The sequence below is a fragment of the Dendrobates tinctorius genome, unplaced genomic scaffold (assembly GCF_039654945.1).
Source record: "Dendrobates tinctorius isolate UK_male_01 unplaced genomic scaffold, ASM3965494v1 ptg000211l, whole genome shotgun sequence".
In the NCBI taxonomy this organism is placed as follows: Eukaryota; Metazoa; Chordata; class Amphibia; order Anura; family Dendrobatidae; genus Dendrobates; species Dendrobates tinctorius.
Genome location: NW_027361878.1, coordinates 19,212,250 through 19,239,756, shown reverse-complemented (window position 1 = coordinate 19,239,756; position 27,507 = coordinate 19,212,250). Strand labels below are relative to the sequence as shown.

General features: G+C 42.8%; 2 protein-coding genes across 3 annotated transcripts in view; one reads left to right on the top strand and one right to left on the bottom strand.

Moving 5' to 3' along the window:
- LOC141058170 (actin, alpha skeletal muscle 3) overlaps positions 1-478 on the top strand; it is a 98,408-nt gene extending 97,930 nt beyond the window's left edge. The window contains exon 7 of the mRNA XM_073554313.1: positions 327-478. Within this exon, the coding sequence (XP_073410414.1) occupies positions 327-470 (144 nt within the window). The 3' untranslated portion in view covers positions 471-478. The remainder of the gene's footprint in view (positions 1-326) is intronic.
- Positions 479-2,961: 2,483 nt separating this feature from the next.
- Positions 2,962-27,507, bottom strand: NAA40 (N-alpha-acetyltransferase 40, NatD catalytic subunit). Of its 2 annotated transcripts, none has more exons than XM_073554574.1 (8): positions 27,356-27,507; positions 10,174-10,269; positions 10,014-10,066; positions 9,830-9,925; positions 7,999-8,157; positions 4,981-5,064; positions 3,443-3,520; positions 2,962-3,342 (listed from the first exon to the last, which is right to left on the bottom strand). In XM_073554574.1, exons 1-8 carry the CDS (start codon positions 27,359-27,361, stop codon positions 3,204-3,206), a joined length of 711 nt encoding a protein of 236 aa, XP_073410675.1. In that variant the 5' UTR covers positions 27,362-27,507; the 3' UTR covers positions 2,962-3,203. The 2 variants fall into 2 exon arrangements, with proteins under 2 accessions (XP_073410675.1, XP_073410676.1); XM_073554575.1 differs by lacking the exon at positions 27,356-27,507 and adding an exon at positions 27,147-27,284.

Here is a 27,507-nt window from a genome sequence, read left to right as displayed (position 1 = left end):
TTTTTCCTGAAACGCTTTGGCCTTTCAGAAAAGTCATAGTTTAAAGATATGGCCATAGACCAAAGGAATAGATAAAACTAGTCCTTAGCTGCTCCAAGTGATTGATAGATCTCTTCCTATGTATAAACAATGCTCTGATGCTTCAGAGAAAAGCATACCTGGTCGTAATCGTGCATGGGCGGCATGAATCGATTGACAGGTTCCCTTTAAATATCAAATGCATCTTAGGAAAAAGTAAAAAGTAGTTGAAACTTTTGTGCTAGTTTGTACATGTTCGTGTTTTTTTGCAACGATGAATAATCCTTGGTAAATTTTCTTTCCCGTAGATCATTGCACCACCTGAGCGTAAATACTCTGTCTGGATCGGAGGTTCCATCCTGGCGTCTCTCTCCACCTTCCAACAGATGTGGATCAGCAAGCAGGAATACGACGAGGCCGGTCCATCCATTGTACACAGGAAGTGCTTCTAAGTTCACTACCCACCGAATTCTATTTTCCTATTTCTCTAGAAATCACAGAGATCATCTCCTATTCCTACAAATAAACTAAGCCTTTTGAATAAATTTTTGTTTGTCATTCATACTTCAAAATATGAAAGAGATAAAACACTGGGCTTTTGGGGTTTTCAATGATTAGCCAACAATGTTATTGTGTAGTAACATTCAAAATCCTATCAGCAAATAAACGGCAATAGGTTTACTGCCTTAGGGGGGGGGGGGGAAAATGGCTGCCAGGCAAATGATTGGGTAGCCGATATTGGGCGCAAATGGGCATCATGCACAAGAAATTACCTGATGTGCAAAATGTTTTTTATGAGCAATCGTGTTCTTCAGCTGGGATCAAATATGCATTTTTTAGCGCCACACATGCTACATTGTACAGTACTAGCATCTAAGATAATGCTGAAAGACGTAAATCCGTCAAGTTCAACCTATACCCCAACATGTTGATCCAGAAGAATGCAAAAAAAAACACCCTAAGGCTATGTGCACGCAGTTTTTTTTTGTTGTTGTTGAATTCTCGGAGCAGAAAACGTAAAAGTTTTTTGGAGCAGGATTTGAAAATTTTGCTCCAAAAACGCCTTGAAAAACTGAGCAGACAGACCAATTGCCACATATTAGGGTAAAAATTCCTCCTTCCCAGTTCCTCTTCCATGGATCAATGTCCCAGCACAGAATCTATTGCCCATAATGTATATTATATTTATAAAGCATTGCATCCAGGTCCTCTAACTTTAGTGCCACAGGAGATCCAGATTTGATCTATTCATGCCCCCCTTCCCCACTTAAAACATGTATTTTTGTACAATTTTTAACAGCTTGTACAAAACCACAAATCCTCAAATTTTGCAGTGTCCAAAAATATATATGAAGAGAGCAGTGGAATATTTTTTTGTCGTCAACATCCTTCACATTGTAATAGTGCACAGATGCAAAAAAAAAAAAAAAATGCTCAGTTTTCAGTCACATGCAAAGATGGTAAATGCAATGCATAGCGAGATATGACAGGATCAATGGGTTTATTGCAGGAATATCGGTAAAGGAGGACGTCTCGCCTGCAGCAGAGGCCGTGGTCCCATCTAGTAATGATAATGTCCTGCAGAATCAAGGTCCTTGCCAACATCTGGGGTACTGATATAATTTATAAGACGACTCGGCTGAATGGAGGAGGCATTATGTCCTAACATGGCACACGCTCAGGGGCAATATAGATAGTAGGGGCCTCCAGTGGTGTGTATAGTATAAGATATACACAAAGATCGCTTATCTGATGTGTAATAAGACTTCGTATTCTATCTCCATAGACTCACAACTATTGGTTACAGCCACAATGATCAGGGTGTGTTCCAACTTTTAAGTCTGAATGCTGATGCTTTATGGTATCCGCTCTCCTCTTTAATTATTGAATTATGAGATACTCTAATGCCTGATACGGTTTTTACATGTACCCTCCAAATTGTAAAGCGCTGCAGAATATAAAAACGGGGAAAAACAAAATTATCACACAAAACACGCCAGTATAACATTATCATGTTATTATTCCAGAACAAAAAATAAAAATAAATTATAATACCCATGCCAAATAGCTACCAAGTATCATCAGCTCTCAAGACAAAAAAAAAATAAAAAAAATGAGACATCTGATTTATAATGTGCACACAAAAGGGCCCCGATTCATTATTTGCGTCTTTTTTTTTTTCGTATAAATGTCAATTTTCTTTTTTTGACTTGTGGTTTTCGCTGAAGTTTTTTTTTTCTGCACCAAAAGTCATCAAAAGACTCCATTTAATTCATGAATTTTGCATAAAGTCCAAAATAGTTTGCGTCCTGCCTATAACAATTTTTGCTACTTTTTAGTGCTGTCACTCAAAGCAAGGATCATCAAAATCACGATATACCTACTTTGGACACATCAAATGAAGAGAGCAATCACTGGAGAAGGACATCATGGTCGGACTCGGAAGAATACAAGGAATAAGGAGAAGAGGAATACCAGTAATCCGATGGGTTGATATTATCAAGATAACGGCAGATAAGATCATGGTGGATCTATCTAGGATTGCATAAGATTGACCTTCCTACAGGAGCATCAAAACGCCAAAAAGGGACTGGAGTAGAAATGTGGCATTTCATGAATCAGTCTAAAACATCAGGAAAATAAAACAGAAAATAAAACCTGAAAAAAAGCACAAATCGTTTGATGAATTTGTTGCAAATCACTAAATCGAGAGATATTCATGCAAAAAAAAAAAAAAAGACAAAAACTGGTGGAAATGCAATAGTGAATTGGGGCCTGAGTTTTCGGACTGGAAACTCTCCTACTAAAACTTGTAGTCTTTGGAATTCCTTGTCGCTTTTGCTCTGAAAATTTAGCAAAATAAAATAACCCAGTGCGAACACAGCCTTAAAAACAATTTTAAAACATAAATGCTGTCACATAAAATAAAAATCAATGAAAACATTTTGAAGTCAAACAGGAATTTATTTACCGTTAAAAGGACTAGTAGAGACATGAGTTACACGCATGTCCACAATAGTGCTGCATTAAACATCACTAGGTTAAAAAAAAAACATTAAAAAAATACAAAAAAAAAGCAAAAACAAAACCAGAAACAAAAAAAAAAAAACACATTAGATAAACGACAATCATTTTGTCCATTAGGATGCTCCACAGTCCTCAGGTATCAATCCACCCCCCTTGGTTCAATGGCAGCAGCCAGCACACTGTGCTGAATGTGAATGAGGAGCATCTCCAAACTTTGTTCTGCGGCTCAGGATCTCGTATGTGCAGTCATCAGCACAGCAGCCCGATACACTGGGAGAGGTCTCGTCTATCTCGAACCTACAAGACGTAGGAATTTAAAAGAAAAAAAATAAATAAAATGCAAAGTGCACATCAGATGGTGGGAGGTGAGCATTGAAAACAAAGCGATCAGACTTACTGTAAAGCATCTCTGAAGAACTGGTAAGCACCGTGATTGTGTTTAAAGACTGTGAGGACAACTTTCTTCATTTGTGTGCTGCAAATAAAAATGGGTTAATTTTTTTTAGAGAGAGATTAGAAAGCAAGAAACAAGAGAAGAAAGTGAGAATCACACCGCAGTGATGATTACGGCTGGGGGTGTTGATTTCACTTTTTGATGAAATACCCATGCCCAGGACGTGTAGGAACAGTGACAACACTGTCCAAATTCACACTGTCCCGTTGTTACCTGGACTAGTGAGAACATGAAGAAGAGACCTTCCCTTTGCATGCAGCTAAAACCTTTACCTATAAGTCACAAAAGCTGTGAGCAAGCAATAGGTCTTTGGTATCTCTTATTACATTCAATGGCTGCAGATGACAAGGGTCAATATGAAGATGGAAAACTGGGAGGCTGTTGTGTCTCATATATTAAGCCTATGGGAGCCTGAAAATATGGTGAAATTATATATACGGGGTGGGCCATTTATATGGATACACCTGGGTGGGCCGTTTATAAAGTTGGAATCCAAAATGGCCAACTTCAAAATGGCCGCCATGGTCACCACCCCCTCCCATATACTAATGGGCCACAAACAGGAAGTTGATATCACCAACCATTCCCACTTAATTTCATCATGCAACTGAATTCTCAGCCAGAATTTGGTCTACACTATTTACAGTTCCAAAAAGTTACTGTAATATGGACCAACAGTTGAGCAAAGTCATCGCTCCCCTTGCAAAAGAAAAGAAAAAAAAAAATTTAAATTATACGTGAAAATAAACTTTGCAATATATTTTATTCCAGAAATCTGCTTCTTTCTCCTCCCGGATGGATCGTTTTTCAAAATTCTCAATTCACGATTAAAGTCAATTTTCAGTAATGACAGATTTCCCATTACTGAGATAGATGACAGATGGTGCTCATAAAGCTCTATGGAGAACTGTAATTGTCGTTTCAGGAGAACTTGCAGCAGAGAACTGTCGGCCTCTAGCTCCTCCCCTCTCCATAGCATTTCAGAAGCACCAACTGTCATGGTCCATCTTGATAATGGGAAAATCTGACTTACCTGAATACATAGTTTAGCCATTAATTGAGAAGGAAAAAAAAAAAAAAACAATCCAGGAGGAGAAATAAGCGGATTTTTCTGACAAGATATATTACAAAATTGATTATTTTCACATGTACTATTGATTAAACAATAACTTATTTTAATTTTTATTTAATGGTTACTAGAACCCTGCTACCTTTCAAAATAGGATTCAATACTTTAGAGAGGTGGGAAGTAGTCACCATGTTCTTACTGACCGACCCTACATGGTCCTTATTTGGAAATGTCTTTGTAAGACGCGTTTGCAGGGAATTAGGTTTTAACAAAAAACTCAATATGGGAAGCAAAAATAAGAAAGACAATCAGTACACAATGTTAGCTATCTTTTTCTTGTTTGCACACGTCATATCTGTATATTATGAGAATAAAGCACAGTTATGGAATGTTGCATATCTATTAAACTCACCTATTTGCCATCAATTGCAAAATCTGTACCAGGAATTTTCCTACTCCTTTCCTGCGGACACGGATTTCTAACTGGACCTCATAACTGGAAAAGAAAAATTGCAGGAAACATTTAAAAAGAGGTCGTGCGATCATACAATCTATATGCACAGCACACACACAAAAAAAAAAAAAGAAAAAGGTGTCCTGCAGCACCTGGTAGCTGCCTCTATATTCAGAGCAGTGCTGCGTTCTGTAACTTTGTTCCATGTGTTCAAATCGGAGCCGTTTTCATCTAATCAGTAGGGTCCAGGTGTCGGACCACTACAGATCTCAAAATGATGTCCTTTTCAATTAAAAGGTCTACCCCCTTTAAAGCGAACGTGTTTTCTAATTCATGCTGCCCAAAACGCAAGCAGCATAAATCAGAGCAGCCAGGTTTTTTTCTTCTCTCTGAAACGCTGTGTTTTAGAGAATATAGTTAGAAAATCTGTGATCTATAGCCAAAGTCTAGACTAGTCTGGTGCCACCCCCAGCCGAAGCTGCTACAGGTGATTGACAGGTCTCCCCCCCACGTATACACAGGGCGCAGCTCTGCTGACTAAGGGTGAAATGAAGTAGCAGATTCGCCAAGAGTTAGTTCTTAGCCCCAGTCACAAAAATTATAAAAGTACTAGATATTCCCCTTCATACTGTTATAGACAAACATTGGACCTAAAAACTTGATTGTTTTCCAAAATATACAGTCTTGGCTGAAAATGTTGTCACCCTTGAAATTGTTCCAGAAAATGAAGTATTTCTCCCAGAAAATTATTGCAATCATACGTTTATTTCCTTTGTGTGTATTGGAACACCACAAAAAAGGCAAGTTGGATATAATTTCACACAGACAAAATTGTTGCCTCCCTCAACTTAATATTTGGTTGTACACCCTTTGGAATAAATAACTTCAATCAATCATTTCCTATAACCATCAACAAGCTTCTTACATCTCTCACCTGGAATTTTGGAGCACTCTTCATTTGCAATCTGCTCCAGGTATCTCATATCTGAAGGCGCCTTCTCCCAACAGCAATTTTAGGCTGTGTGCACACGCTGCGGATTTTGCTGCGGTTCCGCAGCGGTTTTGGCCGCTGCGGACCCGCAGCAGTTTCTGCTGCGGTGTACAGTACCATGATTCCCTATGGGAATCAAAAACCGCAGTGCAGACGGTGCGGAATTTTCCGCGCGGATTATCTGCGGTTTTCAATCCGCAGAAAGAATTGACATGTCAATTCTTTCTGCGGATTCTCCTGCGGTTTGCCATCTCCTCCATTGAGATGAAAAACCGCAGGGCAAAACCGCAGAGCAATCCGCAGATGAAACCGCAGGTATTTTGACCTGTGGTTTCACCTGCGGATTTTATAAAATCCGCGCGGATGAATCCGCACCTTTTCCACAGCGTGTGCACACAGCCTTAAGATCTCTCCACAGGTGTTTAGAACTAAATCCCATTGGACTCATTGCTGCCACTTCAGAACTATTCCAGCACTTAGTTTCAATCCATCTCTAGGTGCTTTTTGAAGCATATTTGAGGCCATTGTCCTGTTGGAAGACCCATGACCTAAGAAGGAAACCCAGCATTGTGACACTAGGCACTACAATGCGATCCAAAATCCTTTGGTAATCTTCATATTTCATTATGTCTTGTACACAGTCAGAGGCAGCAAAACAACCCCTTAAACAGCTTTGAACCTCCACCATACTTGACTGTAGGTACTGTGTTTTCTTTATAGGTCTCATTCCATTTTCGGTAAACAGTAGAGTGATGTGTTTTAACAAAAAGCTCTATCTTGGTCTCATCTGTCCACAAGGCGCTTTCTCAGAAAGATTTTGGCTTACTCACATACATTTTGGCAAACTGCAGTCTAGCTTTTTAGGTCTCTGTCAGCAGTGGGGTCGTCCAGGGTCTCCCGCCATAGAGTTTCATTTCATTCAAATGTCGACTGATACTACACGATGACACTGATGCACCCTGAGCCTGCAGGACAGCTTGAATTTCTTTGGAACTTGATTGGGGCTGCTTATCCACCATCCGCACTATCCTGCGTTGCAACCTTTTATCAATTTTTCCCTGCTGTCCATGTTCAGGGAGAATAACCACAGCGCCGTGGGTTGTAAACTTGTTGATTATGTTGTGCAGGAACTACAAGATCTCTGGAGATGGACTTGTAACCTTGAGGTTGTTGATATTTTTCAACAATTTTAATTTTCAAGTCCTTAGACTGTACTCCATAATTAGTGTGCACACACAATGCATACACAAAGCAAAGATGGAGTCAACCTTCTCTCCTTTTTATCTGGTCTCAGGTGTAATTTTCATTTTAACAACAATTTTGTCCGGCCCATTTTGAGGGTTGTGTGTGAAATTATGTCCAATTTGCCTTTTATCCCTGCTTTATTTTTGTGTTATTTCAAGACACCCCAAACAAATATAATCAGGACCGTTAACACAGCTACAATATGGTGGTGTAACAAGTAGGATCCTAGTCCGTAATCACATAGATACAAAGACTTGGCACACACAAATAGTGATTTCCAGTGAAAGATGATTTTAATAACCAGTACATACAGTAGACGTTTCGGTCACATTGACCTTCATCAAAGTACTAAGTATTGTACTGTTGTGGTTTACACAGTGCTCTAATAAAGAGCCAAAAGATTAGGAGCCCCCCCGGGGATAGGGACATAAGGCACAGCAGTGCAGAGTAAGTCCGGTGAATGTGCTGGGTATGGGGCAGTGACGCGGCATCCACCGCGAATCAGAAGCCCAAACAAATAAACATGTGTATAACAAAACGTATGATTGCAATAATTTTCTTGGAGAAATATTTCATTTTATGGAATAATTTCAAGGGTGCCAACAATTTCAGCCATGACTATTTGATGTTCTTTAAGTGAAGTCATCTACTAAAGCATCTTGTGAACTCATTTTAAAAAGAGACACTACCAAAAAAAAAAAAAAAAAAAAAAATTACTGGACAACCCTTATGTTCCTTACCAGTAGAGCACTTCATCTCCACATTCCACATCAAATCTGAAGTGTACAAAAGCAACGGGCATGCTAAGCTCATCTCTGGCAATAAGATACCAGGCTCGTTCATCTGTCAGCTCCTCTCGTTTCTCTCGCTCTTTCCATCCCCATTCACTTTGTTCATAACTACAAATACATCAAAGGAAGACATTAACGGCTTTCCTTCCAGAGTCATCATCTGCGGTGCCCTTCAAGACTAATGACAGGACACAACACTGCAGCTCAAATGCATTACCAATAATTATTGCAAATAGGGGACATTGTAGGCAGAAAGCGGCAAGATTCTTACAAAAGCCTAAACCTGGGCTAGAGGGTTTATAACAGGTTAAAAAAGTAATTTTTTTTTTTTACTTCATTTTAAAGTGTTTCACAGTCCCACTAAACCTTCTACAATCAGCAGACAGGTGACCCTACTTTAACCCCTTACTGCCATTGGACGCAATAGTACGTCTAATGGCAGTACCCCCGATTTGATGAGGGCTCCAGCGGTGAGTCCGCATCAAAGCCGGAACATGTCAGCTGTTTGAACAGTTGACATGTGCCCGCAATAGGCGCAGGTGGAATCACGATCCACCCGTGCCTATTAACTAGTTAAATGACTCTGTCAAACGCTGACAGCGGCATTTAACAATCGCTTCCGGCCGCTGGGCCAGAAATAAATGCATCGCTGATCCCAGTCACGTGATCGGGGAGTCAGCGATGTGTTGGCATAACAACCAGATGTCTCATAGAGACCTCTATGGTTGTTGATGTCGGATTGCTATGAGCGCCACCTGGTGGTAGGCGCTCATAGCAATGCTGTAATTCTGCTGCATAGAGGCGATCTGCTCATCGCCTATATGTAGCAGAGCTGATCAAGTTGTGGATGCTTCTAGCCTCCCATGGAGGCTACTGAAGCATACCATAAATAAAAAAAAAGTTTTAAAAAATATGAAAAAAAGAATATAGAAGTTTAAATCGCCCCCTTTTCTCCCCATTCAAAATAAAACAATTTAAAAAAAAATAAATAAATTCGCACATACACATATTAGGTATCGCTGTGTTCAGAATCGCCAGATCAATAAAAAAAAAGAAAAAAAAGGATTATACCGGTCGCTAAAAGGCGTAGTGGGAAAAAAGAAATTGAAACGCAAGAATTATGTTTTTTTTGGTCACCGCGACATTGCATTAAAATGCAATAACGGGCGATCAAAAGATGGTATCTGCACATAAATGGTACCCTTAAAAACTTCAGCTCGGAGCGCAAAAAATAAGCCCTCACCCAACCCGAGATCACAAAAAATAGAGACTCTACGGGTATCGGAAAATGGCGCAATTTTTCTTCTTTTTAGCAAACTTTGGAAATTTTTTCACCACTTAGATAAAATAAGAACCTAGACATGTTTGGTGTCTATGAACTCGTAATGACCTGGAGAATCATAATGGCACGGCAGTTTCAGCATTTAGTGAACCTAGCAAAAAAAACAAAAAAAACAAAAAAACACATGTGAGATTGCACTTAAAAAACCCCGGTGACAGGTTCCCTTTAAGATCGGATAGGACTGTCATGTCCAGACTGGCCTCGGATCTCCTGATGTTAACGACGTGATGCTGGCCCGGACATCATGGGCCGAATTCAGGCAATGAATATAGAACTTGTGAATCCGGCCTTAGAAGTGCATTTGAAAAACATGTCTTAAGAATAACACCTTTATCGTCAAGGAGCGAGACAAAAACAGCTATGTATGGGCTGTATAGAAAACGGAATTTTCTGCCCTGGCCACGGAGTCTTATTATCATATTACAAAGAGATTCTTACAGCATCTGCATATTTGTCTTTGTGAGTTCAAAGGCCCAGTCTATGGTCTTTGGGTCCAAGTCGGTTACTCGGCAGCACTCTATAGTCAAATTCAACCTGAGAATGTAAAGAATGACCGAGGGGTTAGAAAAAACTTCAGATTAAATACATGAAAACATTTTGTTCTCTCTTCCTGACAACTTACCCATTTCTGTCAAATTTTTTAAAGACTGGAAAAGCTCCAAGAGGGTCACCAAGCTGCAGAGGAAAAAAAAAAAAAAAGTGATAAAATTAACAAAAGTAAGAAATCGGCGCTAGGCACAAAGATAAAGAATAAGAAAAATTGGTAACTAAAGGCAGCTTACCTGATTGGCTGCTTGCACCTTTGCGCACACAGCAGCCATGGCGGCGCGCTCCTCCTGGCGCTTTTGCTTTTTCTCTTTTGCCCTTACAGATTTTCTCTGAGGACCAAAACGGGGGGGGGGGGGGGGAGGGAAATCAGTTAGAAGTGAAAACTTCAGATTTCAGACGTAGATTTACATTTTTTTAATTACCAAAAGAATTAAATGTTTCTATCCCGAGAAAGAGCCAAAATACAACAGGTCATCTAGTACTTGTTGTATGTGAGAATCTGGCTCTGATAAAAATAATAACACCACTTCCCACCATTACTCCCCCAAAAAAACAGTTTGAGAACAACGTGTTGAGCTAAGGGTTAGATGGCTAAATCAAACAAAAGGTGATGGTGGACAAACCCGGTCTCGTCCGTTTTTTTTACGAATCCTACTTGGTGTGGCCCTATTAGTGAGGGTAGCATCTCTGCTAACCGATCAGCTAGTATTTTTGACACTCTAAATGTCTTGATTTATCGGAGATATGGGTCTACACGAACCAGGATCTGTTCTCTCTCTTCCACGTTTGTGTAGAAACTTAAGGTATGCCAGATTTTCTGTTTTTAGGATAATTTTCTTCTTGTAACGTGTGATTAAATACTTTTATTACCAATATCTTCATTTAATAATTTATAGAGCTCACCCTTGAGTCCATCAGGGCCCGGGGCTTTGTTATTCTTTATTGTGCTAACCACCTCCTCTTTTATCAGTGCGTTAAGTGTATCTCTATCTGAATCATTTATGGTAGGCACTGTCAGCATATTTAGAAAACGCTCACTCTCTTCATCTACATACCTGGTTTATAAAAAGTGTTGAGGAAAATTTTCTCTAAGACTTCATTTATTTTTTGGGGGGTCATTTTGTAGTTTTCCACCAGAGTCCCTCAGGCTCTTAATATATGTTATGAATCTCTTTCCATGGGCCATCTTAGCCAGAATTGATCCTCCCTTATTCACATATTTAAAGAATTCAGAGGATTTCGGCTGTCCCTTTAATCTTTTCAACCATAAATCAAATAACGATTTGGCCATCACCCACCTAGCACAATTTATTATATTGGGATATTTTAAGTAGGTTATATATGAACGTCTTGTTTCTTTGCTTGCCTCTTTGAAAGCTGCTAGTGTTTTATTTTTTATAGTTCTTACATATCCTATTATTCTGCCTCTTTATATGGCTTTTACGGGCCCCATTTGGATCCTCTCCATGTTCCTTATTGCTTAAACTAAATTCAAGCCACCGTCTTTTAATAATCCTTAGAAAATTCTCAGCTTTTGCGCCAAATAAGTTGGAAATTTCCATAAAATATGCCATTCAGGAAAATATTGGATAAAGATAGTAAGATAGGTGATTGATCTGATATAACGAGATCCTGAATACTGATATTATTAACTCTATTTATCAGACCTTGTGAAATAAAAAAGTCTATTCTGGACCAAGTATAACGTGGTAGTGTGTGCATAGATTTATTTTATTAAAATTAGAACACCGATAAAAAAAAAAAAAAATCAGAATCAAAATCAAAATATTTAGACTTTAGACTTCACTTATCTCACGCATGGGTTAAAGACACCTCTGTATGTTTCTTACCGCTTCCACCCACTAATTTATTGTGGCGCATGTACCGGCATCTTACCTCCCCTTTTTATTTTACAGGTCAAAGTCCTCCTGACCCAGAGAGATGTAATAGAGTGAGTAAAACTTTAAAAAAAAATAAAAAAAAATGAATATTTACCCCCTTTTTGTAACTTCCACTAAGTAAATCGCTGAATATTAATATTTTATGTTCTCAAATCAAAACCGCAGATGTTTTTTCCTTCCTGTAATTTTGAAGAATATTTGATTTGTCCACAAAATGTAGGTATTTTACAATCACTGGTCTAGGTCTCGGTCTCATTGAGTAAGACCCCTCTGTATTTTGGAGTGGTGGACCCACTGCGTGCTCTTTGCACCTTTACTGAGCCAGCAAATCGCAGGGCATTTGGTAATTCTTCCATACATATTCCCATTAGTTGATTAGAGGAAATTGACTCTGGCAGTCCTGATATTCTCAGGTTTATTTCTTCAAGATCTGTTTTCCAAGTCATCTACTTATCAGATCGTTGTTTGGCGGACCTTTGCAACCTTTCTCAGTTCAGATTGCAGGTTTACCAGCTCATCTTCTGTTGAGCCGATTCTGTTTTCTGCTTATAGATCTATCAGCTTGCTGTGAAATGGCTGCTAGCATCTGTTGAGGTTGAGATTTTTTTGCTGGGGTCCCATTCCTGGAAAGTTATTGCTCCATATTCCAGGAGAGGTAGAAGGTAAGTTTCACCAACATGCTTTTCACCTGTCCTACAAGGTTTTTGATTCCGGGAACCCCGAGGCAAGAAGTGCAGGTACAGACCTCCTCTCACTTGCTGACGTCCATGCGCGTGCCAGAAACGGAAGTCCTGTAGCTCTATTTTGAAGACAGACCTGACTACAATAATGCAGCAATCCCTCTCAGAAGTTTTGTGCCACCACAATCTGCCTACTACATACAGTATATACACTGTCAAAATTGTGAGTGAGTCTGATATAAAGGAGGTCAAACAAAACAGTCTGAATTTCAAGGGGAAGTGCAGCACAAGGCAGATTAGTGTATAATTACTATAGAGGAAGAAGCAAAATGAAACTACACTTAAAGGGAATCTGTCACCCTTTTATTCAACTATGAGCTGCCGCCACTGACATCAGGGGCTTATCAACAGCATTCTGTCATGCTGTAGATAAGCCCCCCGATGTAACCTGAAAGATAAGAAAAAAGAGTTAGGGCCCCGTCACACATAGCGACGCACCAGCGACCCCGACAACGATATGACCTTGTCAGGATCGCTTAGTTACCCACTGTGTACCTTAGTTACCAGCGCGCTGGTGCAGGGAGCTGGTAACCAAGGTACACATTGAGTTTCTAAGCGGTGCGCGGCAATTAGAAACCCGATGTGTACCTTGGTTACCAGCTCCCTGCATCAGCGCGCTGGTAATTAAGGTACACATCGTGTTTCTAAGCGCTGCGCACCGCTTAGAAACCCGACGTTTACCTTAGTTACCAGCGCGCTGATCTGCCACCTGTCACACGCAGCGATGCGTGCTGGCCAGCGGGAGACCAGCGATCAAAAAAATGTCCTGGCCATTCCAGGAAGATCAGCGATAACCGGCAGGGGGGCCGGTCACTGGTCAGTGTCACACACAGTGATCTCGCTGGTGAGATCGCTGTTGCGTCACAAAACTTGTGACTCAGCAGCGATCTCGCTAGCAACATCGCTGTGTGTGACAGGGGCTTAAGATTATGAAAAATAAAATGCAAAGAGAGGCGCAATGAGTGTACCTGTGTTAAAATTATATTCCCTAACTGAAATCGACAGGGTGCTCACCTTACAGGGTTGTGCCACCCTTGCACAACCACAGTGTGAACATGAATGGTAGTTGGAGAGCGTGTCCTCACAGCCCAGAAGGGCACTGCACGTGGCTGTCAGCAACCTCCGCTCTCCTGGTCAGTCCATCTCTCACTGGCTTCCGGACGTGATATTGAGACCGATCCCAGCCGTAAGTGAACACCAAGGGTCCTGGAGCTTCCAGCACCGCCCAGCAAATGCAGGTTCTCCCACAAACAGCTGCCCTCCAAGCTACTCCTGCCACTAATCCTCAGAGAGGAAAATTATATGAAGCAACAAAAAAAGCGGTCTATAGGAGCGCTAAAGGAGGCAGAAACCAGAAAAAAGGGTATAAAACTCAGCTTTTATTCTTCCTCCAATACCCACAACGCGTTTCTACGGTCACAGCCGTCTTCCTTAGGTGGAATGAAGGAAGAATCAATTATTACAGCCTTTATAGGTAGCCCTAGTTGGAACAACCCACAATCTTAAAATTAAGATTATACTCACCCTGGCATCCAGTGCCTCCCATCTTCATACGATGCCGTCCTCTTCTTTCCTTCCCGTCGCAGCTCCTGCGCAGGCGCACTGCTCTGCCCTGTTGAGGGCAGAGCAGAGTCCTGCAGTGCGCAGGCACCGGGAGAGGTCTGGCGCCTGCGCACTGCAGTATTCTGCTCTGCCCTCAACAGGGCAGAGCAGTGTGCCTGCGCCACGACAGGAAGGAAAGAAGAGGACGTCACTGTTAGAAGATGGGAGGCCCAGGACCGCAACACCCATCGGACCAAGACCGGACCGCCCCCCAGTAAGTATAATCTCTTTTTTTATTTTTCAGGTTACATCGGGGGCTTATCTACAGCATTACAGAATGCTTTAGATAAGCCCCTGATGTCAGTGGCAGCAGCTCATAGTCAAAAAGAAAAGATGTCTCCTGGATAACACGGCCCTGTCAAAACTAGGGACAGACAAGCAGGCTTCAGTCACTTATGTGCGGTTGTTTTTGAGAACTTAGATCAATGTTTTCAGCACAAATCTTGCAAAACATTAAAATGTTGAAGTCTTGCAATTTTACACCCTGACCACTAGACCTAATAACAATTCTTCCTGTTCTGTAATAGAATTTTCAGCAGTCTCATTATCATGACAGCCAGGATCACTGATAACACAAAAGCCAACATTCAAAATAGATTATATAAAAGCTCCCCTTCTCCCCCTGCCTTTACAATGAACTTTTATACTCTCCGTTCAGAAGGGAAGCCAATGCCAAAAATTTCTGGCTGCAGATTATCTTCAACGTGCCTGATCATATGTCATACCCTGCTGCAGACAATAATTACTGTTTTTCCGGTCACGTACATATTCTGCAAGCAAAACCTGAACTTTTCATTTGCCAATCAGCAGGATAAACTTCTAAGCTAGCAGCACATCACACCTAGGTCAGCGTAGCCAGAGCAACAGCCACCACCAGGGGCCACCCAAAACCTGCCGCAGCCAGAGCAACAGCCACCACCAGGGGCCACCCAAAACCTGCCGCAGCCAGAGCAACAGCCACCACCAGGGGCCACCCAAAACCTGCCGCAGCCAGAGCAACAGCCACCACCAGGGGCCACCCAAAACCTGCCGCAGCCAGAGCAACAGCCACCACCAGGGGCCACCCAAAACCTGCCGCAGCCAGAGCAACAGCCACCACCAGGGGCCACCCAAAACCTGCCGCAGCCAGAGCAACAGCCACCACCAGGGGCCACCCAAAACCTGCCGCAGCCAGAGCAACAGCCACCACCAGGGGCCACCCAAAACCTGCCGCAGCCAGAGCAACAGCCACCACCAGGGGCCACCCAAAACCTGCCGAAGCCAGAGCAACAGCCACCACCAGGGGCCACCCAAAACCTGCCGAAGCCAGAGCAACAGCCACCACCAGGGGCCACCCAAAACCTGCCGCAGCCAGAGCAACAGCCACCACCAGGGGCCACCCAAAACCTGCCGCAGCCAGAGCAACAGCCACCACCAGGGGCCACCCAAAACCTGCCACAGCCAGAGCAACAGCCACCACCAGGGGCCACCCAAAACCTGCCGAAGCCAGAGCAACAGCCACCACCAGGGGCCACCCAAAACCTGCCACAGCAACAGCCACCACCAGGGCCACCCAAAACCTGCCGCGGCCAGAGCAACAGCCACCACCAGGGGCCACCAAAAACCTGCCGCAGCCAGAGCAACAGCCACCACCAGGGCCACCCAAAACCTGCCACAGCCAGAGCAACAGCCACCACCAGGGCCACCCAAAACCTGCCGCGGCCAGAGCAACAGCCACCACCATGGCCACCCAAAACCTACCGCAGCAAGAGCAATAGCCACCACCAGTGCCATGCCACCCGACCCAAACTTCTAATGAATATGGCCAATTTTAGAGTACATTACAAGAACAAATAGTGTAATGCTAACTTTTTCACAAGCTCCAATGTCAAACGTTATAGCTGCAGCCAATCATTGAGCTCAGCAGCTTGTGTCATCACCATGGTAGAACCACTGAGCTCCAACGATTGGCGGCAGCACTTCAAAACGGTAAACAATCACCGGAGAAGAGGCGTAAATGGAAAGTTGAACAAGGGGGGGGGGGGGTGAATACCATCTGTTTATATTATTTTTATGTTCAATCTATTTTATTGAGCATTTTACAAACAAAGAATATATTATATGCAAACAGATAATATATAGAATCATAGAAAATATCTGGTATTCAAAAATGAGAATACAACCTTCTAACAGTAAGTCAAACATACCATGGTAGACAATAACAGTAGCCATATGGCGAACGCCAACAAGGTATTCAAGAGAGGAGGTATCCTCTATATTATGCAGAGGAAAGACATAGGGTAAAAAAAAAAAAAAAGTTTATGGATAAAGAGGTCCTTAAAATTATATTATATATATATATATATATATATATATATATATATATATATATGTGTGTGTGCAAATTCCTATGTAACTGAAAAATTCAGTGGAACCAATTATGGAAATCAGGTGAGTCCTGAAACAAAATCCATCCACTCCAAATCCTTCTAAACTTATCGTTTGTACCATTGCAGTCTGCAGACAGCTCCTCCATTCTACACAGATTGACCATTTCCTTATACCAGTCTAATATGTCAGGTGGGTTTGTAAGTTTCCAAAACCGCGGGATTACCATTCGTGCTGCTGTTAGGCAAAACCGAAGAATATCTCTCCTCTGAGTCCCTATTGAAGAAGGTAAAATTGACAGAAGAGCTATTTGAGGGGACCTTGCTACACGGTTTCCCGTGATTCGTTGATAATTGTCGAAAACCTTCTCCCAGAATGGCTTGATCTTAGAGCATGCCCACCAAATGTGAATCATAGAGCCCACCTCCCTCTCGCATCTCCAACAAACCCCTGAAACTGCTGGATATATTGCATGTAGTTTAGAAGGATAATGATACCATCTCATAAGTATTTTAGAGTTCTTCTCTTGTGCAATCCCAGCGCTAGCAAGTTTATGAGTGAAGAGAAACCCCCTTTCCCATTCCTCAGGAGACAAGCTTATCCCCAAGTCTCTCTCCCACGCCTGCTGAAATGTTAACTTCTCCGCTTCACCCTCTCTGCTTAATCCCCCATAAATCACAGATATAGCATGTGGAAGCTTATTTTCATCTACGAACAATTTCTCAAAAAAGGTGAAGTTTGTAATTTTATCAAAATTATGTGTCACTAGGAAGGATTGTAATTGCAAGTATTCAAACCACCCAATTTTCTCATTTGGAAACTGAGCCTGTATAGAGACAAAAGAAGGCAACTCCCCATTTTCTAGCACCTGAAACAATCGGGTATCCTCCAGTGCCCTCCGACCAAGAAAAGATCCGCGCAAGTATCCAGGGAGAAAGGATGGATTGAAAAACAATGATGTAAGTGGGCTAATATTCCTATCTGGGAACCCCTTCTTTCTCAGAGTGTGCCATATTTTAAGTGTGTCTCTAGTTAAATTACAATTGACAATAGTCAATGACTCCCCAGAACACCACGGCAGATGTCCCAAAGGGACATCCAAACCCTCCTGCTCCACCCCCACCCATTGTTTAGCATCAGCCCGAAAGTGCCAGTCTAGAATCCTAAGTAATGTCGTAGCCTGAAAATACCTCTTAAAATTGGGAAACCCAGCACCACCTATAGATTTAGGTCGAGAAAGGGTCTGTATGCTTATGCGAGGTTTGCGTTTACCCCATATGAATTTGGTTAAAGCTGATCGTAATTTACAGAAGAAACTATGAGGGGGGAAAATCGGTATAGTTTGGAATATGTATAAGAAACGGGGTAAAACACCCATTTTGATAGCATTCATCCTTCCAAACCAGGATAGTTTAAATTTACTATAATTCGCTAGGTCTCTGTATGTTCTGCTTAATAAAGCTTGATAGTTAAGCTTGAACAATTTATTAGGATCAGAAGGGACCACAACCCCTAGATATTTCAATGACTCTCCGTGCCATTTAAATGGAAATTTATTCATGATTTGAAGGACCTCATTCTGAGAAAATGATATATTTAAGGCTTCTGATTTGGAATAATTGATTTTAAAATTACTAAGTGATCCGAACCTATCAAATTTTTTTAAAATCATTGGAAACAATATTTGTGGTTGTGAGATATAAAGGAGTAAACCATCTGCATACAGAGCTGTTTTATAAGAGTTAGGTCCTATCGTGTATCCATGAATATTGATATTATTTCTGATAGCATTGGCTAGGTGTTCCATTACTACGTAAAGTAATGGACTCCACAGCCCTTGGGTCAGGGCAGTCAACGTCCAGTCCGAGTATTGCGATGCGATCCTCGTACAACTTATAAGCCATCTTACTCTTCCCTTATAACGATTTGGTTGTTGCACAAGTGGTACAGCAATTTCTCCAAAGTGTCCCTGGAGCCGTTTTTCAACATGACAACGCAAGCCCACATGTTCCTCAAACTTCTGTTAGCAGCCTGCGTGGCCTGAATGTGCTCCCATGGCTGCAGCGTCTCTGGACATGTCTCCCATCAAGCACATCTGGGACGTCATTGGTCAGTGATTACACAGGAGCTGCCAGCAGCGGATCTTGATGATTTTCGTACCCAGGTGTATTCAGAACAGCAGAACATTCCTCAGACAACCATTAATAGCCTCACATACAGAGGCCAAGGCTGTAAGTGTGGGGATTTCTGCATGTGACGCTTATACCAGATACTGTATAAATTGAAAATGTGATTTACTTTCTTCATCATGTATATAGCACTAGCTTGTCTATGCATACTGTCACTTCCATCATTTCATGACTTTTCCTTCTTGGCGTTGCAATGTAGAAAAAAAATATAATATATACTCTATAGTGTGTTTGTATAGGGGATCTAATGTATAGGATATGTACATAGCGTGTATAAGGATGTAACAGGGTTTGTACATATAGTGTGCAGCGGAAGAAGTCTATAAGGTCTGTACAAAGTGCGTATATAGGGAATCTAATCTATAGGGTCTACACGTAGTGTGTATATACAATGGGGAAAAAAGTATTTAGTCAGCCACCAATTGTGCAAATTCCCCCACTTAAAAAGATGAGCGAGGCCTGTAATTGACATCATAGGTAGACCACAACTATGAGAGTCAAAATGAGAAAACAAATCCAAAAAATCACCTTGTCTGATTTGGCAAGATTTATTTTGCAAATTATTGTGGAAAATAAGTATTTGGTCACCTTAAAACATGCAAGATTTCTGGCTCTCACAGACCTGTAACTTCTTCTTTAAGAGGCTCCTCTGTCCTCCACTCATTACCTGTAGTAATGGCACCTGTTTGAACTTGTTATCAGTATAAAAGACACCTGTCCACAACCTCAAACAGTCTGACTCCAAACTCCACTATGGTGGAGACCAAAGAACTATCAAAGGACACCAGAAACAAAATTGTAGCCCTGCACCAGGCTGTGAAGACTGAATCTGCAATAAGCAAGCAGCTTGGTGTGATGAAATCAACTTTGGGAGAAATAATAAGAAATTGGAAGACATACAAGACCACTGATAATCTCCCTCGATCTGGGACTCCACACAAGATCTCAGTCAGTGGGGTCAAAATAATCACAAAAACGGTGAGCAAAAATCCCAGAACCACACGGGGGGACCTAGTGAATTACCTGCATAGAGCTGGGACCACAGTAACAAAGACTACCGTCAGTAACACATTACGCCGCCAGGGACTCAGATCCTGCAGTGCCAGACGTGTCCCCCTGCTTAAGCCAGTACACGTCCGGGCCCGTCTGAAGTTTGCTAGAGAGCATTTGGATTATCCAGAAGAGTATAGGGAAAATTTCATATGGTCTGATGAAACCAAATTAGAACTGTGTGTTAGAAACAAAACTCGTTGTGTTTGGAGGAGACAGAATGCTGTGTTGCATCCAAAGAACACCATACCTACTGTGAAGCATGGAGGTGGCAAAATCATGCATTGGGGCTGTTTCTCTGCAAAGGGACCAGGAAGACTGATCCGTGTACATGAAAGAATGAATGGGGCCATGTATCGTGAGGGATTTGAAAGTCCGTGTTGCCCAGCGACTGAGCCAAGACATCACTGATCTAGAGGAGATCTGCATGGAGGAATGGGCCAACATACCACCAACAGTGTGTGCCAGCCTTGTGAAGACAGAAAATGTTTCACCTGTCATTGACAACAAAGGATATATAACAAGATATTGAGATGAACTTTTGTTAATGATCAAATACTTATTTTCCACCATAATTTGCAAAATAAATCTTGCAAAATCAGGTGATTTTCTGGATTTGTTTTCTCATTTTGATTCTCATAGTTGTGGTCTACCTATGATGTCAATTACAGGCCTCTCTCATCTTTATAAGTGGGAGAATTTGCACAATTGGTGGCTGACTAAATACTTTTTTTCCTCACTGTACGGATATAATCTACAGGGTCGGTACATAAAGTGTGTATAGGGATCTAATCTACAGTGTGTATACATATAGTGTGTATTTGGGACCTATACTATTGGGTCTGTATATAAATATAGCATGTGTATTGAAGATGTAATCTATAGGGTTGGTACATATAGTGTGTATATAGGAGATCTAACTTTTAGAGTGTGTGTATATAGACCCTATAGATTAGATTCCTACATAAACACATGTAGACTCTATACATTAGATTCCCTATATACGCACTTTACCTTATAGATTTGCTCTGCAACACACTATATGTACAAACCCCATTACATCCCCTATACATACTATGTACGGATCATATACATTAATAATATAGATTATATCACCTATATGAACATCCCCTATACAGACTGTATGTATAGAATATACAGTGCCTACAAGTAGTATTCAACCCCCTGCAGATTTAGCAGGTTTGATAAGATGCAAATAAGTTAGAGCCTTCAAACTTCACACAAGAGCAGGATTTATTAACAGATGCATAAATCTTACAAACCAAAAAGTTATGTTGCTCAGTTAAATTTTAATAAATTTTAAACATACAAGTGTGGGTCAATTATTATTCAACCCCTAGGTTTAATATTTTGTGGAATAACCCTTGTTTGCAATTACAGCTAATAATCGTCTTTTATAAGACCTGATCAGGCCGGCACAGGTCTCTGGAGTTATCTTGGCCCACTCCTCCATGCAGATCTTCTCCAAGTTATCTAGGTTCTTTGGGTGTCTCATGTGGACTTTAATCTTGAGCTCCCTCCACAAGTTTTCAATTGGTTTAAGGTCAGGAGACTGACTAGGCCACTCCAACACCTTGATTTTTTGCCTCTTGATCCAGGCCTTGGTTTTCTTGGCTGTGTTCTTTGGGTCGTTGTCTTGTTGAAAGATGAAATGACGACCCATCTTAAGATCCTTGATGGAGGAGCGGAGGTTCTTGGCCAAAATCTCCAGGTAGGCCGTGCTATCCATCTTCCCATGGATGCGGACCAGATGGCCAGGCCCCTTGGCTGAGAAACAGCCCCACAGCATGATGCTGCCACCACCATGCTTGACTGTAGGGATGGTATTCTTGGGGTCGTATGCAGTGCCTTCCAGTCTCCAAACGTCACGTGTGTGGTTGGCACCAAAGATCTCGATCTTGGTCTCATCAGACCAGAGAACCTTGAACCAGTCTGTCTCAGAGTCCTCCAAGTGATCATGAGCAAACTGTAGACGAGCCTTGACATGACGCTTTGAAAGTAAAGGTACCTTACGGGCTCGTCTGGAACGGAGACCATTGCGAGGGAGTACGTTACTTTTGGTATTGACTGAAACCAATGTCCCCACTGCCATGAGATCTTCCCGGAGCTCCTTCCTTGTTGTCCTGGGGTTAGCCTTAACTCTTCGGACAAGCCTGGCCTCGGCACGGGAGGAAACTTTCAAAGGCTGTCCATGCCGTGGAAGGCTAACAGTAGTTCCATAAGCCTTCCACTTCCGGATGATGCTCCCAACAGTGGAGACAGGTAGGCCCAACTCCTTGGAAAGGGTTTTGTACCCCTTGCCAGCCTTGTGACCCTCCACGATCTTGTCTCTGATGGCCTTGGAATGCTCCTTTGTCTTTCCCATGTTGACCATGTATGAGTGCTGTTCACAAGTTTGGGGAGGGTCTTAAATAGTCAGAAAAGGCTGGAAAAAGAGATAATTAATCCAAACATGTGAAGCTCATTGTTCTTTGTGCCTGAAATACTTCTTAATACTTTAGGGGAACCAAACAGAATTCTGGTGGTTTGAGGGGTTGAATAATAAATGACCCTCTGAATAAACTTTTCACAATTTAAAAAAAAAAATTAAACAAAGAAATAACATTCTTTTTTGCTGCAGTGCATTTCACACTTCCAGGCTGATCTACAGTCCAAATGTCACAATGCCAAGTTAATTCTGAATGTGTAAATCTGCTAAATCTGCAGGGGGTTGAATACTACTTGTAGGCACTGTATATATATATATATATATATTTTTATCTTATGTCTGTCTGTAACCGAAATCCTGCGTCGCTGATTGGTCGCGGCAGTTAGGCCGTGACCAATCAGCGACAGTCGCTTAGTCGTCGCGGCAACACGGCTGCATCGCTTATTGTACAGGCACATTACAGCTGTTAAAGGCATCACTGCTGCGTCGCTCATTACACAGGCACAGTCCTATACATATACAATACATTAGGTAAGAGCAGAACAGTGACTGCAGCTCTGAGTGTAACAGGAGTACATTAGGTAACAGTAGAACAGTGACTGCAGATCTGGGTGTAACTGGAGTACAATACATTTGGTAAGATCTGAACAGTGACAGCAGCTCTAGCTGTAACAGTAGTATAATACATTAGGTAAGGGCAGAACGGTGACTACAGCTCTGGGTGTAACTGGACTGCAATACATTAGGTAAAAGCAGAACAGTGACTGCAGCTCTGGGAGTAACTGGAGTACAATACATTAGATAACAGCAGAACAGTGACAGCAGCTCTGGGAGTAACTGGAGTACAATACATTAGATAACAGCAGAACAGTGACAGCAGCTCTGGGTGTAACTGGAGTACAATACGTTAGGTAACAGCAGAACAGTGACTGCAGCTTTGGCTGTAACAGGAGTACAATACATTAGGTAACAGCAGAACAGTGACAGCAGCTCTGGGTGTAACAGGAGGATAATAAACTAGATGGTGGCCCGATTCTATCTCATCGGGTATTTTAGAGTCTCTGTTAAAATAAAAAATAGTTATATACTCACCTTCCGACGGCCCCCGGACTCTGTCCCTCCTCACACCATCTTCCGGTTCCAGTAATGCTTAGCGAGAATGGCTGAAGATGACGTCACTCTCGCGAGAGAGCGACGTCATCAGCGGTGTTTCGCGCAAGGTATTACTGGAACCGGAAGATGCCGGGAGCGTGGAGAGGAGAGAAAGAGTCCGGGGCCGTCGGAAGGTGAGTATATAATTATTTTTTATTTTAACAGAGACTCTAGAATACCCGATGCGATAGAATCTGGCCACCATCTAGTAGAATACATATACATAAACACACACTACATGTACACCCTATATGATCCCCTATATACACATAAATTACAGATGTGTACACATACAACAAAATTCCAAGGTCAAAAGTGCATGTTTTAAGGAAAAATATAAATGATGTTAACAATTATATGATAAACCTTATCAAAGCACAGATGGACAATGTGAAATAAACAAGGACAAATTGGATATCAAATCATACCACAACGAAAAAAACGTCCAATATTCAATTAAAAGCGCGTCGGGGATGGGCGCATCCTGGGGATCTATCGCACACTGGCATAAGGTACTGATTGGGCGCAATCTTTTGCCACATATATACACACTTTTAAATACAGTTTACTTGCAGCCGCATATATGACTGATTGTCATTGGATACCACCATTTAAAACCTGCCATTGAGCACTTTTATTTAAATGATCATCTGCTGTGACACATGTCTATCTTTGACCATATTGCTATTTATACCAATCATTTTATCAATCAGTTATACATTCATGCGGTCATGTGCCTAAGGCCTGTTTCACACATCCGTTTGTCACCATCAGTCAAAATCCGCCGTGTTGGAAAAAAACGGATCTGCCATTTTTCTTGGCGGATCCGTTTTTTTCCCCATTGACTTGCATTATCGGTGGATTTTGACTGATGGTGATCCGTTGCATCCGTTTGTCAGCGGATCCGCCAAGATTTTGGCGTCCGCTGACATGTCCGGACGGACCCTGCAATGTTTTTTTGCTGCCCGAATCCGCCATTTGTAAACATATTTAACCCCCAATTCTGTCTGGCTGCTGGATCTCTCTCCGTCCCCCTGACCTTTCAGCGACATCAGCGGTTCTCCCGCGAAATCCTGCCGTGTCCGCGACTTCACCGGTGCTCCCGCGAAATCCCGCCGTGCCCGCGACATCAGCGGTGCTCCCGCGAGATCCTGCCATGCCCGCGACAGATCCCGCCGTGCTCGCGACATCAGCGATGCTCCCACGACATCCGGATGTCAGCTCCCACGTAATCAGCATGCCCACTCCCGCGCCGGTATGCTTTTTTTTTTTCCCCAGGCGCGGTTCCTTTAAATTTTAACCTTTCGGCGGTTCCGTACATCCTCTGATACGGTGGCACCCGTTCCTGTCAGTCCGCCTGCGGATCCGTTTTCCGCTATTTTGGCAGATTTTGACTGACAAGAAAAACTGAAGTGTGAAACAGGCCTTAGCCCATTATCTATGAATTTTTGCACACTGCACTTTACATATGGATTGGTCTTTATACATCAGTGCCTTTTTATGAATTACTTTTTCCACTATTTGCACTTTATGATTATGCATATATATAATATCAGCATATTAATCTTATTTTCAATTTTTAGTGGCTTATTAATTCTTTTTACAACCATATTACATTCTATATAGCCATAGTACATTTATGTGCATAATATCTGTGCAATAGACCCCTTGTGTTGCCCCTTCTTTTGGTAATTTATTCCCACCACTGCATTTACCGTCTTGAATTTTCTTAATAAACATTTAATTTAATTGAATATTGGACGTTGTTTTCGGGATTTTTTCGTTGTAGTACAATGTGTACAGTCCCCATAGCTTAGACACCCATGTACACAAACATTCTATGTACAGACTCTATAGGCTAATCCCCCTACACACACTGTGTGCACAGACCCCACAGACTACATCCCCTGTGTGCACAGACCCCACAGACTACATCCCCTGTGTGCACAGACCCCACAGACTACATCCCCTGTGTGCACAGACCCCACAGACTACATCCCCTGTGTGCACAGACCCCACAGACTACATCCCCTGTGTGCACAGACCCCACAGACTACATCCCCTGTGTGCACAGACCCCACAGACTACATCCCCTGTGTGCACAGACCCCACAGACTACATCCCCTGTGTGCACAGACCCCACAGACTACATCCCCTGTGTGCACAGACCCCACAGACTACATCCCCTGTGTGCACAGACCCCACAGACTACATCCCCTGTGTGCACAGACCCCACAGACTACATCCCCTGTGTGCACAGACCCCACAGACTACATCCCCTGTGTGCACAGACCCCACAGATTACATCCCCTGTGTGCACAGACCCCACAGATTACATCCCCTGTGTGCACAGACCCCACAGATTACATCCCCTGTGTGCACAGACCCCACAGATTACATCCCCTGTGTGCACAGACCCCACAGATTACATCCCCTGTGTGCACAGACCCCACAGATTACATCCCCTGTGTGCACAGACCCCACAGATTACATCCCCTGTGTGCACAGACCCCACAGATTACATCCCCTGTGTGCACAGACCCCACAGATTACATCCCCTGTGTGCACAGACCCCACAGATTACATCCCCTGTGTGCACAGACCCCACAGATTACATCCCCTGTGTGCACAGACCCCACAGATTACATCCCCTGTGTGCACAGACCCCACAGATTACATCCCCTGTGTGCACAGACCCCACAGATTACATCCCCTGTGTGCACAGACCCCACAGATTACATCCCCTGTGTGCACAGACCCCACAGATTACATCCCCTGTGTGCACAGACCCCACAGATTACATCCTCTGTGTGCACAGACCCCACAGATTACATCCCCTGTGTGCACAGACCCCACAGATTACATCCTCTGTGTGCACAGACCCCACAGATTACATCCTCTGTGTGCACAGACCCCACAGATTACATCCTCTGTGTGCACAGACCCCACAGATTACATCCTCTGTGTGCACAGACCCCATAGATTACATCCTCTGTGTGCACAGACCCCATAGATTACATCCTCTGTGTGCACAGACCCCACAGATTACATCCTCTGTGTGCACAGACCCCACAGATTACATCCTCTGTGTGCACAGACCCCACAGATTACATCCTCTGTGTGCACAGACCCCACAGATTACATCCTCTGTGTGTACAGACCCCATAGATTACATCCTCTGTGTGCACAGACCCCACAGATTACATCCTCTGTGTGCACAGACCCCGTAGATTACATCCTCTATGTGCACAGACCCCACAGATTACATCCTCTATGTGCACAGACCCCACAGATTACATCCTCTGTGTGTACAGACCCCATAGATTACATCCTCTGTGTGCACAGACCCCACAGATTACATCCTCTGTGTGCACAGACCCCACAGATTACATCCTCTATGTGCACAGACCCCATAGATTACATCCTCTGTGTGCACAGACCCCACAGATTACATCCTCTATGTGCACAGACCCCACAGATTACATCCTCTGTGTGCACAGACCCCACAGATTACATCCTCTGTGTGCACAGACCCCATAGATTACATCCTCTATGTGCACAGACCCCATAGATTACATCCTCTATGTGCACAGACCCCATAGATTACATCCTCTGTGTGCACAGACCCCACAGATTACATCCTCTGTGTGCACAGACCCCACAGATTACATCCTCTATGTGCACAGACCCCACAGATTACATCCTCTATGTGCACAGACCCCATAGATTACATCCTCTATAGATCTACACACATACATGTCACAGATCCCCACAGCCATGCACTGGGAGCACAGCCATCGTCGCTCTTACTCCCGTTGACAAAAGCCCCAAAACCCAAATAGAAGCCAGTGCTCGGGGGCACAATCCACTGCCCCCCGTTATATACCGGCATCCAAGCCCAACCTGCCACAATCAAAACAACTATCCCCAACCTCTATTACTGCCCATGTCCCCTCCCTCCTCACCCCCATGACGTAGCCGGTGACGTAAGACTCTCAATCCCGGTTCGGTTCGGTGCTGGAGGGGGCGCAGAGCAGGGTAAGGGGGCTTAGTGATGATATCATCACGCACTGGACCCAACACGCCCACTTGTGTAGCTCGCGGCACAGCGAAGCAG

Excerpts from the sequence above, each read along its gene's own strand:
- NAA40 (XM_073554574.1), bottom strand. Across the intron at positions 10,067-10,173 it reads AGGTGCAAGCAGCCAATCAG|CTTGGTGACCCTCTTGGAGC; the intron begins GTAAGCTGCCTT and ends TTTCCTCTGCAG. Across the intron at positions 3,343-3,442 it reads TTCTTCAGAGATGCTTTACA|GTTCGAGATAGACGAGACCT; the intron begins GTAAGTCTGATC and ends TACGTCTTGTAG.